Source organism: Bicyclus anynana, chromosome 13, assembly GCF_947172395.1.
Source record: "Bicyclus anynana chromosome 13, ilBicAnyn1.1, whole genome shotgun sequence".
In the NCBI taxonomy this organism is placed as follows: Eukaryota; Metazoa; Arthropoda; class Insecta; order Lepidoptera; family Nymphalidae; genus Bicyclus; species Bicyclus anynana.
In genome coordinates this window covers 5,553,262-5,570,916 of record NC_069095.1, presented here as the reverse complement: position 1 = coordinate 5,570,916, position 17,655 = coordinate 5,553,262, and the positions used below count along the sequence as shown (strand labels likewise).

The window sequence follows — 17,655 nt, the reverse complement described above, 5'->3', positions numbered from 1 at the left end:
ATAAAATCCAAATCAATTATAGGTACTGCTACGTATTACTGAAAATAAGAAATATTAATTTTGTACAAAATAGTAAAAGATTATTTGGCTAAACAAAGGTACTATTAATAATTAGTCTGGATAGTTTTAGTTAGTCCTCATTCGCATGAGAGTTTTTTTAACGGACGTTAAAAAGCGTTCAAATACAACAAACGCATTTCCAAGTACATCAAAGTAAGTTCACACGGCAGCGTTTTTAAAACTCGACGCTTTTCGAGCAGTGTTGCATTTTCAATTTTGGGCTATGGAAATAGACCTTCATTTAACTTCATACTATATTTGAACGGTTTTTAACGTCCATTAAAAAAAATCTAGTGCGAATGAGGGCTTAATGCTTCATCATCATCATCATCATTGTCAGCCGATGGAAGTCCACTGCTGGACATAGGCCTCTTGCATGGACTTTCAAACAAAACGGTCTCGAGCCACCAGCATCCAGCAGCTCTCTGCAACCCGCTTGATGTCTTCGGTCCACCTAGTGGGGGGTCGACTAAATGCTTATGTAAAATAAAAAAAAATATTCATAATATTACGTGAATTTCATCTCGGTTTTCACACGAGAACTTTCTCCGAGCGAGCGTGAAGTATCTCTGCTTTATCGTGGCTGCTATGCCAGCAATTGGTCGACTAATTGAAGCATGCGATAATATGAAGATGTCTCGGACTCTCGGTCCTTTCGTTGGGCAATACTCACTAATTAGCTTTATTTGTTTTCGTTTTAAAGATTTCAAGCGCTTTATGACATCACTGTTTTAGCTAGTAACAGTATTTAAGTTTATTTTGCTGTTTATACTATCATTTTAAAGAAAATTATATTTTTTTTACAACTGCCTCGTTTGTCTGGTAGTTAGCCCAAGTCATCATCATCATCATTATCAACCCATATTCGGCTCACTGCTGAGCCCGAGTCTTCCTCAGAATGAGAGGGGTTAGGCCAATAGTCCACCATGCTAGCCCAATTCGGTTTGGCACACTTCACACACGCAGATAATTCAGAAAGTTCTCTGGCATGCAGGTTTCCTCACGATGTTTCCTTCACCGTTTTGAGACACGTGATATATTGACTGAAAAGTTGGAGGCATGCCCCAGACCGGATTCGAACCCACACCCTCCGGAATCGGAGGCAAAGGTCATATCTACTGAGCTATCACGGTTCTCAAGCCCTAGCAACTAGCCCAAGTGGCAGTTGATAAACGGCAACGGATTACGACCGGAGTAGGGAAGTTACAGTTCGTGCGCTGTAGCATGGTGCGAGTGACAGTTCGTTTCGCTCTTGAAAGTTTGTTTCTACAAAACAGAAATATAAATCTGCCAAAAAAATACCTCATTTGACCGGTAGGTATAAATTTTTTGTTAAAACAATAAATAATAATTAGCAGAAGGAATGTTTCCCTCTCTTACTATTAATAAATTAAAGATGCTCCTTACGAATTAACAACCTTAAGTACTTGAGAATTGCGACATATGTCTGTTCATTTATTTTGTTTAAATTCTGCCAAGTACAACAGCACAGTTATCTTTCGTTATTAGATTTCCAGACGTCTTAATTCCTAGACTCACTTGTATATCCATTAGCGCACCTACTTCTGGCGAGCTTTAAATGGTAACAGAGACAAACGCTTTTGGTATTTCCTGGTGGCTATTTTAAGAACATTAATGCAGTTAATTTTTTAAAGGAGACATATAATTACGAAAGCGAGTTGTACTTTTATTACGGTACCTACTAGCGGTCGCCCGCGATTTCGTCCTCTAGAGAATTGCTAATCACTTAATCATTTTTTGGAACGCTTCATGGGTATTAGGTATATCGATCGATATCAACCCATATTCGGTTCACTGCTGAGCTCGAGTCTCCTCTCAGAATGAGAGGAGTTAGGCCAATAGTCTAACACGATGGGCCAATGCGGATTGGCAGACTTCACACACTCAGAAAGAAATTAAATATCACGTGTCTCAAACGGTGAACGAAAACATCGTGAGGAAACCTGCATATATCCTTAAATAGAAAACTGACTTATGGAGACTTCTACGTGTGCGGTGAAGATTGGATATGCCAATCAGAAGATAAAGAAACAAAAAGCGTTTCCAGTTTAACTGTTATAAACTTTTATTTATAAGAAATACATATGTAGGTAAGGTGTATTTAATAAATTATTTTTACTGAAACCGCCTCAGGTAAAAGCTACAGATTGCTAAAGATGGAAAAAAATCCATCTTTTACAATCAGTAGCCATTGTGGGCGATGTGTGGCAATTTTTTTATATTATTGCCCCATTTAGAATCATCAGTCTCCTCGCATAATGAGAGGGGTTAGGATAATAGTCCACCACGCTGGCCCAATGCGGATTGGCAGACTTCACAGACAAAGAGAATTAAGAAAATTCTCAGGTATGCAGATTTCCTTACGATGTTTCTCCTTCACCGTTTGAGACACGTGATACTTATTTGTTTTTGTCACTGGTTTGTGTCTACGGTCTTCGAATCGGGCTATATACCCAGCCATTTCCACTTCAACTCAACTATGTGTTAGGCATCTATGGTATCTATCTCAGATCTTATTTTAGTGTTATTTAATTATTTAGAATACTGCGTTCCATTCCTCGTAGCATTTTCCATCAATCAATCAACCAACATCCTGTATCCGTCCACTGCTGGACATAGGCCTAGGAGAGCGCGCCAGCACTCACGATCCTCGCCTTCTTTCCCAGCCACTTCCCACACTTCTTGGTTTCGCCGGACCATCTAGCTGGAGGGCGTCCTACACTGCGCTTACTGGCATTTTTTCCATCGCGATACATTATTCAGCCTCAAGTCTTGCGCATCATGTACATTGACGTAACAAGTTACCTTGCCTTACCTTATCAGCCGATAGACGTCCACTGCTGGACATAGGCCTCTTGCATGGACCTCCAAGCACAACGATCTCGAGCGACCAGCATCCAGCGGCTCCCTGCAACCCGCTTGATATCCTCGGTCTACCTAGTGTGGGGTCGTCCAACACTGCGTTTTCCAGTGCGGGGAAGCTATTCCAGCACCTTGGGACCCCAACGTCTATCGGCTCTTTGAACTATGTGGCCCGCCCATTGCCACTTCAGCTTCGCGACTCGCTGAGCTATGTCAGTGACTTTGGTTCGTCTGCGGATCTCCTCATACCTGATTCGATTACGCAGAGAAACTCTAAACATAGCTCGCTCCATCGCCCGCTGAGTGACTTTGAACCTTCTAATAAGGCCCATAGTCCCGTAAATAGTTAAAATAATCATAATATAGTAATAACAAAAGTTCATCACTAGTTATGTCCACAAGAAGTGCATTCAGTTTCGTCGCCCGCTAATTCTTATTTCCTCATTAGGTAGAGCGTTCCCCGTCGCACGCAGTGCATTGCGTTCATTCAGCGCACAGCGTACACACTCTTTACTCTATAGTTCTATACTCTGTAGTCTGTAGTTTATACCCCCATCAAAGATGTGTAGTGCTTCATAGACCAAATAGAGCAGGCAGTGGTTTATATGCAAAAATGCACTGCTTACCCTGAGGAATCAGTACGAACATGTATTGGTGAAAGAATTATCCAATTTTTAACGGACTTTCAAAAAGGAAGAGCTTTTTGAAAGTCCGTTAAAATGTTTAGTTTTTTTCATGTACGTTCATCAAATGGTAAACCGATTTAAAAAAATCTTTTTGTTTGTAAAGGTTCAGAGTGGTTCCATTATTATCATGTCAGGATTTGATGATGGGATCCAGAAATCGAGAGAAAACTTCAAATTTTATAGGCACACTAAAAGTGATTTGAGTAACTAGCCTATTTACGAAAAGCACAATTTGGTGAAGTCGTGCTATTGATAAAGACCTTAAATGGCCTGTGTAGTTGCATATGTTTAATGGATTTACACAGGAAAAAAGTAGTAAAAAAAAATAACCGACTGAAACCGACGGTGTGTTTTTGAAATATTGAAAGTGAAAGAAAGCATTTTGTGAAATAGCCACAAGAAAGCACTGTCCATAAAACCTAAATCTTTGTGATTTAAACGGCTTGAATTAATACATCACTGGTTTGGCACCGCCTTCATACTGATCAGAATATGTCAATGATCAACTGATCAAATTATTTTTCGCTTTTTAGTTTAGTGGGTACATATTTGTGATGGAAGTCGGACGCTAAAAAAATTATTTAACCCTTTTACATCGTGAGCTCTTTTATTATTATAGTCTGCGGCGGTTCCTAAACCGCGTCCATCCGCCGAGCAAAATTGTCGCGAGTGCACTCAACCATGGAGTGTTTTGATTTATTGTCCATTTATTGGACTCTCGGCGGCGACTGCATGAATAAAAATAGAATAATTCTCCACTTGGTACAGGGCATAATCATTGTGTTAAACTCCGAGCCCAACAATAATGACACAAAAGATTATATCCGTTTAACATCATGCGAGATGCAAACTACGAGTACCTACATCTATACATACGAGTACCTATACCGTTTATAAAACAGTGCACATCGCTAACTATACGATGTACCAATATTTCTACCTGTAAGTGTTCAATTATTTCATTTAAAACTAATTTTAGCTCATTCATCATTTGAATGTCCATTTGAATGGCCCACTACAATACTCCTCTACACAACTACACAACTCCTGTAGCCACATTACATATCGATTCTGTTTCTATTTCTACAATCGCTAATGGATGGGAAAACTAAATATAATGTAATGACATTCATTATCGATGGATTACGTGATCAAGCCTATCGATCGTACATATCATTCCCACACATTTATTAGTCTTCTACAGCATTAGCGTTTGCTACATGGCTAAAGGTGCCGACCTCTTTGTATAGGCAGAATAGGCAGATGATAATTCCCATTCATGAATGAACGCGGTTGGCTGGTAAAGGCCTGTCGAACGCAACGGAAAGACGCCGATGGGTCCCAATTTGCCCCAAAATTCATTTATTTCCATTAGGGTTTGCAAGCTCTTTTGAAACGTCAGTAATGTCACCAGAAAATGGTGATAATAATTAGTCGAAAACTTAAAATTAAACCTACGATGATTAAGGATCTAACGTTTCAACGTGCTCTCCAACATGAGTGTAACATCACTTTCCAAATCCAGACTGTCATTAAGAATGTCTAAAAAAGAATACCTCAAAACATAGCGCGTTCCAGGATTAAAACCTAAAACCTTATGATCTGAAGCTACATAGATTAGACCCCCAATAATTTCGGTGAAATGAAATGGCAATCGCATGAATGAACGCGCTCGGCTGGTAGAGGCCAGCGAGTATACTAGAACAGACAACAGAGACTTGTCGAACGCAACGGGACGCTGCCGATGGGTCTCAATTTTCCCCAACATTCACGCTAAAGTCAAAGTCAAAATTAATTTATTTCCAGTAGGGCTTGCAAGAACTCTTAAATGTCAGTAATGTTACCAGAAGACGGTGATAATAATTAGTCGAAAACATAAAATTAAACCTACGATGATGATTACGATGATTAAGGATCTGACGTTTCAACGTGCTCTCCAAAATGAGTGTAACATCACTATCCAATTCCAAACTGCCATTAAGAATGTGTAAAAAAGAATACCTCAAAACATAGCCCGTTCCAGGAATAAAACCTAAAACCTTATGATCTGAAGCTACATAGATTAGAGCCCCAATAATTTCGGTGAAATGAAATGGCAATCGCATGAATGAACGCGCTCGGCTGGTAGAGGCCAGCAAGTATACTAGAACAGACAACAGAGAGCTCTCGAACGCAACGGGAAGCCGCCGGTGGGTCCCAATTTGCCCCAACATTATCCAATTGCCGGAGTCAACCGTTTGGCGTGGGCCCGCGCGTGACCTGTGCACGTATTTTGAATCTGTTAAATATTTTTAAATGGTTAGACCTTTTGACTTATTATATAAACAACACGGTTTATTATTGAAAAGAAAATGTCTATTTTTATTATTCACTAGCGGACGCCCGCGACTTCGTCCGCGCGACTCAATGTAAACTTTCAACTACCCCTACCCTATTCCTACCTACCCTAACCCTACCCTTTTTTGTAGATATTTATAAGATCTACAATTAATTAGAACATTTAATGATTCTATCTTTTATAGTTTAGGCAGCGTACGCAAAATAAGTTACTTTTCTAGTTGATTTTTTACACCTTGTGTCCAAAAAATCCAAATATCCTACGGAACCCTATTTTTTTCCAAAATAAAATTTAGCCTATGTTACTTGTGGATAATGTAGCTTTCGAGTAGTGAAAGAATTTTTAAAATCGGTCCAGTAGTTTTTGAGCCTATTCATTACAAACAAACAAACATACAAACAAAGTTTTCCTCTTTATAATATTAGTATAGAAGTATAGTTGAATGGAAGCCGTTACTTTGCTGAGTTAGTTATACATAATGCAATATCATCCGCGAAAAACTGAAAAATTCATGTCTAATGCGAAGTAATTTTGACTACGTATCGTTGTAGAGCCAACATTTCATAAAGCTGCTCCGATTTCTGGGTAAATCGTGTAAATTTTGAGTAGATTTTTCAAGTTTTGAAAGCGTTTGACTTTAGCTAAACAAAGCTTCTTAGCATTTTAAAGATAAGAATATACCTACGGAATGTAGTATTACAATCCTATAACTTTATATGTATAACTACAGTAAAGTTTACGGCCAATGTTTATGACTTCTTACACGCGTTTCCCAATGTAAATGTAGATGATCGTCTCGTGAAATAAATTAAATCTGGGTTACCAATTACTGATTATCTTAAAGTTTATCTGAGGTTAGTAACGAGTCGACTTAGAAAAACAGCAACATCCACTTATCCAATGGCGCCAAGTTACGTATTTATCTATCAATTAAATGATAATAAACCGAGTAAGTAAACTAAAATTTACAATCAAAGAACATAAAATCTTGGAATTGTCAGGGTTAAAAGGCGATCTTCGTATCTACATAAATTATATAAGTACCTAACGTTTACTATTCATTGCGTTTCGTCAAATTATTCTTTGAAATTAGTAATATTCAATGATATTTTAAACTAGAGATACGGCACTAGCGCATCAAAACTGTGGCGGACAAGTGAGTATAAATTGTCTTAATTTCATTTAGTTGCTTAATAACCAACGAACGTTATTTAAACAAATAATTCCTAAATATCGTCTACAATGTCAAGTTGTGTGTTCAGGAAGTGTAAAAACTATATATACATAAATATATAATTAAAGACAAAATTGGGCATGGGTGCGCACAGTGGTGTAGCTAATTCGGATCACTTTTTGCGGTGATTTTGTAGGCACATAACCTATCTATAGCATAAAATTATCATTGGTAATATTCATAACATGTGAATAATATCTTAATAATAATCATGTTTATGTTAGAAAACATAACGATACCGAGATTTTTGTTTTGACAGAAATTAGAAAACCTACAAAAGCGTTTCCTCTTTACTATGACAAAGATAATGTATATAGGCACTCGCAAGAAACCTATTATGAATTGTGTGCAAACCATATGATAAAACTTGTATGATTTACAGTTTACATCGAAATATGTCTTATTTGGACTGTGAAGTGCTATGTTTTACAAATAGAACAATTGAGTTGGAAAATAGATAAATATCTTCGGACGCAAAATAAAACGTAACTATAGGTTGTTTGTTCCTCATTCGTACCGCCAAGACACGTTATAGGGTCATGTTTAAACAAAATTGATAGTTGAACTGGAAAAAAGATAGATAGCTAAGACATGGAAAAAGCCCTTTCATAGCTTCCGCTTTTCCTTTTGCATCAAAGCGCGTTTCATCGTAGACTGCAGGTTACTACTATTTACCAAGCAATAGCCTTTAATGTATAAAAAAAATAAACAAAACGTTCCAAAACGCGGTAGTTACAAAAATTCAAAGGTTTTGTGATTTTCCAAATCCCAACTTAAGTTAGGTTATGCAGTGAACTTTCATCTTGCTTTAAGGTTACTAATGTACCTACGATGTTTTAACCGTTTGTTTATTAAAATTTAAAACCAAAAACAAACACATTACGACCAATCAAGATAAGTTTTAACATCATAATTAATAAACAAACTAGGCGAAGTGCTTTCACAGTCCCTACATCCGGCGTGCACAGCCCAGCGCGCTCCCAATTGGACTTCCGAGAGCGTTTCCGAAATCGCTCCAGCAATTAAGTGGAGCGACAATTTTAATGACTCCAAAGGGAGCAACTATTGTTTTGTTATTATTAGGGCACGAGACAGGATGCAGGCTAATTAGACACTAATTTACTTAGCTTTATTAGCTTAAGTGTTATCCACTCTACTACAATAGTTTTTAAAATGAGAGCACGCGACTTTTTGTTTTCGATGTAATTGATTTATGATGAGGTGTTAATTTCAATAACAAAATGTTTCCGACTTGCGACTTACTCGTAGCTATTCCCAACTGACATAGGTGCTCAATTGCTTCATGAAAAAAAATGCATTTTTTGCATTGCTCAACGGAGCAGGACGGAGAACTGTCGATGGTTTACGCCATCAAAACCACCAAATTGAGAACACCAAAGATCATTTAAATTTGATGAGCAGCAAGAATGCAAACGCATATGCCAAAATAATAAACTTTAATTTTTATCCGGCTTTAACATTTTTTAAGGGTTTTTTGACTAACTACACTTTTTAATTATTATTTTTTGACGACCTCTCTAGGGCAGTGGATAGTGCTGTGGTTCCCAACAGGGAGGTCCTGATCTTGGGTCGATTACCAGCTCGGGACAGTTTAGGATTTTATAATTTCTAAATTGGCTCACATATGGTCTGTGTGGCAGACATCGGCCGGGGCTAGTTTATACCTACCACCTTAACGGTCGTTTTAAAAGGCTCATAGTCATTCAGCGGGCGATGGCACGAGTTATGCTTGGAGTTTCTCTGCGTGATCGAATTAGAATTGAGGAGATCCGCAGACGAACCAAAGTCACTGACTTAGCATGTCGCGAAGCTGAAGTGGCAATGGGCAGGCCACATAGTTCGAAGAGCCGATGGCCGTTGGGGTCCCAAGGTGTTAGAATGGGGAGCCGCTGGATGCTGGCGGCTCGAGGTCGTTGTGTTTGGAAGTTCATGCAAATAGCTTGTGTCCTACAGTGGACGTCCATCGGCTGATAATGATGATGATGATGACGACGGTTGTTCCGGTAAAATGCTGCGTAGAAATCGTCAGAGTATGGGTAAACTTGTACGGTTAGCTCAGACGGTTCATCATTTCAGATCAGTTCGTCGAAACGATTCTTCTTCTATAAACAATGCTTAGCATACGAATTCATCTTGAAGCAATAAAAAACTGCGGTAAATAGTCATCTCCAATTAATTATTAAGAATGTCTGTTCCTCGCTTAAATTTCAATAAATGAGGGTAGATATAAAATAATAAAAACATAATGAACCGGCATATCCGTAAGTTGGATTTTTATGATATCTGATTTTTATGAAGCACATTACATTACGTTAATCAAAAATTGTGCTTAAAAGCAAAACTTTGAACGAATTACATTAATAGATACCTACTATATCACTACTCTGTGAATTATATGAAGAACAACATGGGCGGAGAGTTGTGACAGGGAGGGTCAGAAGGGACGGAAAGGTCCTGTTAAAGCCGTCATAGCAGCGTATCATTTTGGACAAGTCTTTAATTGAAAAAGAATTACAATTCTTTTATTATTTATAGGTATCTAATAATGTGTTTATTGAAGTTAAAGTGTTAATAGAAATTCTAAATTAAGTTGATCTTGTCTCTGAAACTCGGATTAAAATGAATTGCAAAATTCTCCGTTTATTTAAAATAGATGTAGTTTACAAGACTTTTGATACTATATGTTTGATTGTTCTTGATGACTCTACCGGTTTGAAAGGCTGGATCACTTACTCTAAATAAAAAAAACAGTTGCGGCGCGTGCAAGGTTCTTTAACTAGGGTAGGCACTATTAAGTACTTAAGTAACAAATTGTACAAAATGGACAATGAGTCCTCAGGGTAGTCATAGCATTTTAGCATATATGGAGTGCAAACGCAAACGCTTCGCAAATTAAAAACGTACGGAAATGACATTTGCTAACACGTCACGTGATCAAGTTTTCGAAGCGTTTGTAGAAAGAGAATCGACGTGCAAGATGGCTGCAGGCCCCTGGGTCCCGAAACTCTAGTAGCGTGCTCTCCATATATCCTAAAATTCTCTGTGTACCCTGAGGTCTCGTTATCCATTTTGCCTTTAGCAAGGCCCAGGTTCCCTACTGTGTAGCGATGCAAACTGATCACACAAGCAACTCACTGATTAACGACCAGTTAATTGGTTGAGCTTCAACCACATTTCCGCGTGTAGCCGCGTTGATTCCAGTGGCCCAGTTTCCAATGGCTGTGCGTCCGAGGCCACGACCCGTAATTATGACACAGCCCAAACAAACTGCACAGATCGCGCACACTCATCCGCGCACTAATTGTTACGCGTAGGTACAGCTATTGTGTCGGCACTGTCTGTCATATAATTACAGTCAGTAGATAGAGATATGTAGAGTGGATACAAATAGCCCTCGATGACTGTTACTCTTTTAAGGTTTTAAATCAGTGGTTCCTAATGTGGTCTATATCGACCCCCAGGGGTCTATGACAAGCTGTAAGGGGTCTACGTCAGCGAAAAAAAATTTGGGGGTCCATGAAATGAAAATGGGTGGGTGGATCTTAACACTGATAATTACTTACATCATACTATCTTATATCTTTATTATTAAAGCATCAGGTTTATCCTTCTCACTAAAAATATTGACTTATTGCTTATGTTATTTTAAACATAACAGATACAAAATTTGATTTTGAGTAGTTTTAATCTGAATTCTATTAATAAATGTATAAATTAACATGTGTTTTTATTTTAAGTTTTTAACACTTCACTACAGTTAGAAATGTACAGGAAATCAATATCAGGTAAGTAGGGGGTCTACTCAACAAGAAAAAGCATGGCAAGGCAAGGGGTGAAAGCACGACACAAAAAAGTTTGGTGAACTCTGTTTTAAGTGAATAATGTTTATACATGCAATGCGACACGACTCATTTGATTTTCTCACCACTTTTCTACATTCACGCCCCATTCCTTTAGGGGTAGGCAGGGATTACGACCGTCCTTGCTACACTTGCTACGAACCTTGCATATCTCCCCATCAAATCGTCGGTTTAAGGTACTCTTTATGAAACGTCCTCCATTTGGTCGAGGCACGTTCGCCTTGGCCTCCCTTTCCTACATTTCCAATCACCCTCGCCTTATCCCTTTTGTCGGTCTTCTCTCATTCATTCTCTTTAAGTGCCCAACCTCTAAATCTGAACTGCATTATTCTTATAAGTTATAGGTACCTAAGCTACGCATTAAAGTCTCGGCTCGGTCTAATGTTGGATTATTCTTTTCTTGAAATACTCAGTAGAAGTCCAGAGCTGGGAAGTATGTAATGGCACCTACTTGTACGTGTCTGAGAAAGCACATAAAGACGAGTAGAAAAAATAAATGAGTTGGTGTAGAGAATTGAAAATAATCTTATACATATGTAAAACAGAATTTCGTTTTCTGATGCATAGTCGTCATCCAACATTTCCACTTTCGCCACTTTTTTCATTGAAAATAAATTGATTCACAGCTTTATTTAATAGGAAAATTTTCTATTTTGTAGAAAAAGCTTATACGACACAAATTTTACTTAAGTTATATTAATTGTACTTTGAAAGGGTGCGGTAAAGAAATGCAGTGGCACCTGCGTCTCAGAGCTTTACAAGTCACCGTCCGTAAAGGCCGTTACTCGACCGTGAAAATCCGTTACGAAAGCGATTCACCATGTCATTGTAGTCCTTGTGAGATTTCCGTTTAAAAATATTCGTTACAATTCAAGGTCAAAGCTTCCATGGAAAATAATAACAATGTTTGCGCGTATTGGGAGGAGGTTCTTCACTCTGGAGCCCTGACTTTTGCTTGGGCACTCAAATGTCCCGCAGTTGATTAATAGTACAAATGTTTAATAGTGTTTATATTTTGTATTTTATCAACATCGTCAAAAATTAAAAAAAATATATACGAATAATAAAATGACAGATAAAAAATGGTATAGTTTGTGTATTTTTAGAAGACTTTAAAGCTTGTGATGTATGTAGTCGTAAGTTGTACTGACAAGCCTTTGACGGTAGTCGTGGTTCTGGCAACCATGCGTGTTTGTGTTTTACAGAGAACATAGAAAATTGTACAAAAGAGACGCTTACCGAATGTTGGTTATATGATGTATGTTATAGGATATGAATAATCAAAAAAATAATATATTTTACAAGCTACTCGAAACTTTTACATCTTTTATGTGCCATTTCTTTTAAATATGACCAATATTCCCATTCCCCTCCAACTAGTCGGGAAAGACTGTATTAAGAGTGGGTACGACAATAGACCGCTCTTACCGTTGAGGTATTGAGGCTCTATAATTCGTATACCTACGTATATTGTCCTAAATAAAGTCTTCACTATGCAGACTTGATGAAATTAAAAGAACTCTACTAAAATGTGGAACCCTGAGACAGTTAGCTGTTTCGGCAATAATTTAAGCAGCACTAGAGTGTTGTAATGGTGGTCTTTGGTCTGAGAATGTTTAAAAGTCAAAATGAACAAAACATGTGCACGTCGAGATGTAAACAACGCGAAACACTCTCGCGAACGGTTTACAAGGGCCTGTAAACATGCACAACATACATTGCCCTCATTTTGGCGTACTCAGTTGATACTGGCACCTTGGACTGTTGGGTCGACGGGACAGAACCAATCTGAGAAAATTACTGTATATTTGATTAATTAACGGCAAAAATAGATACTGAAAAAAGTATACTTGAGGTTTGATTATAGAATAAGAAATACTTTATTGCACTCAAAATATAAAACAAATGAAATATTAAAAAATAATAATTTTTAGGTTGAAGATACGGTCGTAACTCGTAACTTCATTCTAAGCTCGTAGTGCTACGAAACCAATGTTTTATCTAATAGACTACAAGCCCTTGAACAAAAATTACATGTGAAATGAACCAACATGAATAACGCTTAGAAGGCAGTTACTACATCAGAAAATAACTTACTATATAAGTAGCTTAATATAATGATCAAATTTTTTACCACTAATGAGCAAAAAATCCTTGATCAAATAAATTTTTTTTCTATTCTACATTATCATCAACTTTTTTGGAGCTCGATTTCATATAATCTACAGGTCTGATTGAGATCTAGAAATAAGGCATTTTTATAAGGATCTCTTTAAGTAGATAAAAATAAAGTAAAACTAAACTAGGCAATAAAAATTCAATTTGGTAAGGAGAGTAGTAATAGCTAATAAACCGAATTGATAAAACTCTAGTAGGTATAATCCCACTAATAAAAGCTAATGGGAATAAAGGTCCATTTAATAACTACTTAAATGTAATTTTTTATGGACTTTATCTTGTCATCGTGTTAGTTGTAGATACTTATTTACATAATTTGATTATGGAGGTGTTAATATTCATAGGCTGTTAAATACAAATCGACCATTCATATTACGAATTATTTTTGTTTGTTACAGTGCAGTCTTGGTTGTAATCTTTGGTTAGAAGGCCTGGAAAATTCCTGCCAAACTGTTTGCGTAAGTCTTTGAATTAGTCACTCGAATTATGAATTACATTAGGCAATTGCTTTCAGATTTTAATGGATTCTTACGATTGCAGAATGTAACGTCTGAAACTGTCATATCAAGAGAGTTGTATTGTGTTATGGGATGCAACGAAGCCCTTAACACGTATTTGCAAAAGATTCGAGGTAAGCTTTTTGTTTTGGGAGTTTGATTGTTTGGATGGTTACGCATGCATCTGATCCGAGAGTGAAAAAATATGGATCCAAAAATTCTTATTGAATTCGCATATTTATTACACGCTGATCAAATCTCTGATCCAAATCCAACTAAGAGGACATCTTCAATCCACTCCGCTGTCGAGCTGTGTAAATATTTCTAGTGCATATGCTTCAATACAGACATTTCAAGGATTGGATACCCGCTTTTAGTAGCCTAAATTTTACTCTCGAATAATTTTTTCTAGATCTTCTGGGTACACCACCTGCGCCAGCATTAGTAGCAGATAGCCTCACAGCCACGTCTCTATCTCTCGTGTGGGATGCTCCTAATCTCACCAACCTCAGCTACCTCTTGCAATGGCGCTACGAAGAGCTCCCTGGGAGCTGGCAGTACTATTCCAACTCCAGTCATTCCGACAGATCAATAATCCACGTCGAAAATTTGAGGCCATACACAAAATATAGAGTAAGTGAGACTCTAAAATTTTCCTGTAATAAATTTAAATTCATTTTGTCGTAACATTTGTGCATTTTTCTATCCATGTGCTTTCTTTCTTTCCTTAAATCAGCACTAAGAGTACATATAATACTGTATTAATGAAAAATCAAATATATTGCAGTTCCGAGTGGCAATATTCCTTTCGGGGCACAACGGCGAGCCGGTGTACTCAACACCATCAGTAGTGATATCAACTCTCGAGAGTGGGGAACCTAGCTCAGCTCCGACTGCATTGCGAGCCGCGGCGCCTGACCCCACCCGGGTTGCTATCTCCTGGGAGCCAGGACCCTTCCCCAACGGACCCCTTATTTCGTATGTGGTCAGATTAGCGGATACCCAGCCTAACACTAACGATGCTTTGGAGGTAAGTCAGTGAATGTCAGTTCACTTTGATTTACACATATATACTGTTAGATGACTAAGTTGTTACCTACGTTTTATTTTGGTAGCTTATCGACTGAATTATGTAAAATGTCCATCTCATTTGAATGATTTGCCAAATTTAGACCAACGTTGCAACTGTTTTATTGTCTCTCTTGTTGGAAACCAGATTATGATGATGTTGATGATTATGATGACAACGATGATAATGATGATGATAGATTTTAAAATTAGAAACAGCATATTTATATAAATAGAAAAATATAAGATTAATAGACAATTCTATTCTACAATGAGCATTAGTTAAGCATTGATTTAGGTTAGGGTACTTTTAGGAAAAGCCCGAGGCCGTGATAGCCCAGTGGATATGACCTCTGCCTCCGATTCCGGAGGGTGTGGGCTCGAATCCGGTCCGAGGCATGCACCTCCAACTTTTCAGTTGTGTGCATTTTAAGAAATTAAATATCACGTGTCTCAATCGGTGAAGGAAAACATCGTGAGGAAACCTGCATACCAGAGAATCATCTTAATTCCCTGCGTGTGTGAAGTCTGCCAATCCGCATTGGGCCAGCGTGGTGGACTATTGGCCTGACCCCATTCTGAGAGGAGACTCGAGCTCAGCAGTGAGCCGAATATGGGTTGACGACGACGACTTTTAGGAAGTTGCATCTCTATCTAATAACGCTATGAAAGCTATGTCTTGTTATAGGATATGCCGGCGTCAAACAATACTTTGTTCTACATGTTCCAAAACTTGGCACCAGCTCGGGAATACGAAGTGTCAGTGGCAATGCGAAACGCTGTCGGAGAGGGCCCGAGAGCCTACGTAAGAATAAAAACTCCACCCTCACCTACCTGTAAGCAATGAATCATTTAAAACAACTGCATGATAAATAAATCATTCATCATACTAATGACTTACTACTATCTGTGTGCCTAGTGTGGGAGTTTACTATATTTTCATATTGTTAGTATCGCGTTAACGTAAACGCGAATTTATATGAAATTGAAACAGTTGTGCATAGTAGTAGATGGCGCTGTTTAATTTCCCTAGAGATTCGCGTTTACGTTAACGCGGTCGTCACAGTATCAAACTGCCACTATTTGGTGAATTATGTACGTTAATATTCTAAAAATTTATTTTTATTGATACTATTTCACTGCAATATTAGACAAACGTTAGTTTGTAATGTGTTAAGATTGTTTAATTACTAAAAGTTTCAGTAAATCAAAGATCGTTTCAACATTCATTAACAAATTATTTTTTTCATTATCAGAAAAGTTAGCATACTTTCAAGCGTGCGTGTTTATAATTTACATAGATCCTAAGAAATAACAGTTACGAGTATCATCCAAATATATTGTTGCAGCTGTTCCAAGTCAGCAGCCTGTATTGATTGTAGGAGGCGACCATAATATTCTAGCTGCACTTGCAAACGATATGTTATCTGATCCAATAGAACTATATAGCACTGAACATACCATTACCGGTAAGACATCATTTAACGTTAGCAAAACCTATAAAGTCGACAGAGATTTTGCATTAATACTATTTTAAATACTTTCAGGTGTTGGTCTCGACTTTTCCAGCGATTCTTTGTTTGTGTCTGTCTCAAATGGTTACGTTTACCGAAGTTCCCTAACGAAGAAGAGTTCTTCTGAACCTATTTTAACACCAGAGCATATTTCATACAAACCATTGGATTTGTCCGTTGATTGGCTAAATAAGCATCTATACGTACTTGGTGAAGTTTATTACACTAAAGATGGTACAAATTGGCCGAACACCAGCTTATATTCAAGTTGGGAAATATTGAGATGTGATTTTGATGGAAAAAATAAAATTGTTGCTTTGTCAGGATTCAATTCGCGTCCCATACATTTTGAGGTTGACGCTTACAATGGGTAAGTATTATTCTAAGGCTACAGTTTTAGTCAAACTATTTAAAATAAAAATAATGTCCTAGATTCACCTAATGATTACAATTACTGTTTTTAAAAAATCAGCGTCAGATGATAAATATTTTGTGCTTAATTTTTTTCCTATTTTTCACTGTAGATATCTGTTTTGGGCACTACGTGGAGCAGAACGTGGTGGTTTGTACAGATTGGATCTAGCAAACATTTCCAACGGCGTTAGACACGATGCTCCTCCAGAGCAGATTGTGAGAGATGCTCATCTAGGAGCCTTCACAGTAGACCATGCGGATTTCAGACTACTTGTCGCACATCTCAGGCAGAACACAGTACTTGCAGTTTCTCTTGATGGGTAATTTTTCTTTATTAATCAGATTCAATCTTAGAAAATATTTAACTATTTCTTGCATAACTGAGGAGTAAAAAACATGAGTGACTACCTATATTGATATATTTTATACACTGAAACTTGATTTAATGTCTTTAATTTCAGACGAGAAGTAACAGACTTTCGTAGCAATACGCAAACGCCAATGTTTTTTTCAACAAAGTCTATAGCTTACGCTAATGGTCTTTTTTATTGGACAAATGGCCGTGAAACGCTGACAGAAGAATATCACCCGCAAAGCGACAGTTATTTTCACAATGAATACCCCTTAGCATATAACACCAAGACAATAGCTACAAGACAAGTGTTGGTGGCATTGAGAAGTTGTCAACCCATACCAGTTCCTGTTAATCCTCCTTTAGGAGTTCAAAGCATTATTGGAATAGACCGTGCCAAAGTCTCGTGGTCGCCACCACATCTTTTAGGACATCAGGGAACCGGCGCTTGGCAGCAATGGACATTTCAATTACAAGTAACAAAAGCTTCAACTGGGGATATTCTTAAAATGTAAGTAACCGCTTTAAAAGTATGTGCAGTATTTCAAAT

General features: G+C 37.7%; 1 protein-coding gene across 4 annotated transcripts in view; it reads left to right on the top strand.

Moving 5' to 3' along the window:
- Window positions 1–17,655, top strand: part of LOC112046147 (proto-oncogene tyrosine-protein kinase ROS) — a 54,273-nt gene that overhangs the window by 14,435 nt on the left and 22,183 nt on the right. For all 4 annotated transcript variants that reach the window (XR_008251350.1, XR_008251351.1, XR_008251352.1 and 1 more), the window contains exons 3-11: window positions 13,659–13,718; window positions 13,801–13,891; window positions 14,170–14,390; window positions 14,545–14,787; window positions 15,514–15,661; window positions 16,175–16,294; window positions 16,373–16,709; window positions 16,864–17,073; window positions 17,215–17,616. Coding sequence is in view for 1 of the 4 variants with exons in the window: in XM_024082664.2 (XP_023938432.2) it covers window positions 13,659–13,718; window positions 13,801–13,891; window positions 14,170–14,390; window positions 14,545–14,787; window positions 15,514–15,661; window positions 16,175–16,294; window positions 16,373–16,709; window positions 16,864–17,073; window positions 17,215–17,616 (1,832 nt within the window). In the remaining 3 variants the exon portion in view is untranslated. The remainder of the gene's footprint in view (window positions 1–13,658; window positions 13,719–13,800; window positions 13,892–14,169; window positions 14,391–14,544; window positions 14,788–15,513; window positions 15,662–16,174; window positions 16,295–16,372; window positions 16,710–16,863; window positions 17,074–17,214; window positions 17,617–17,655) is intronic.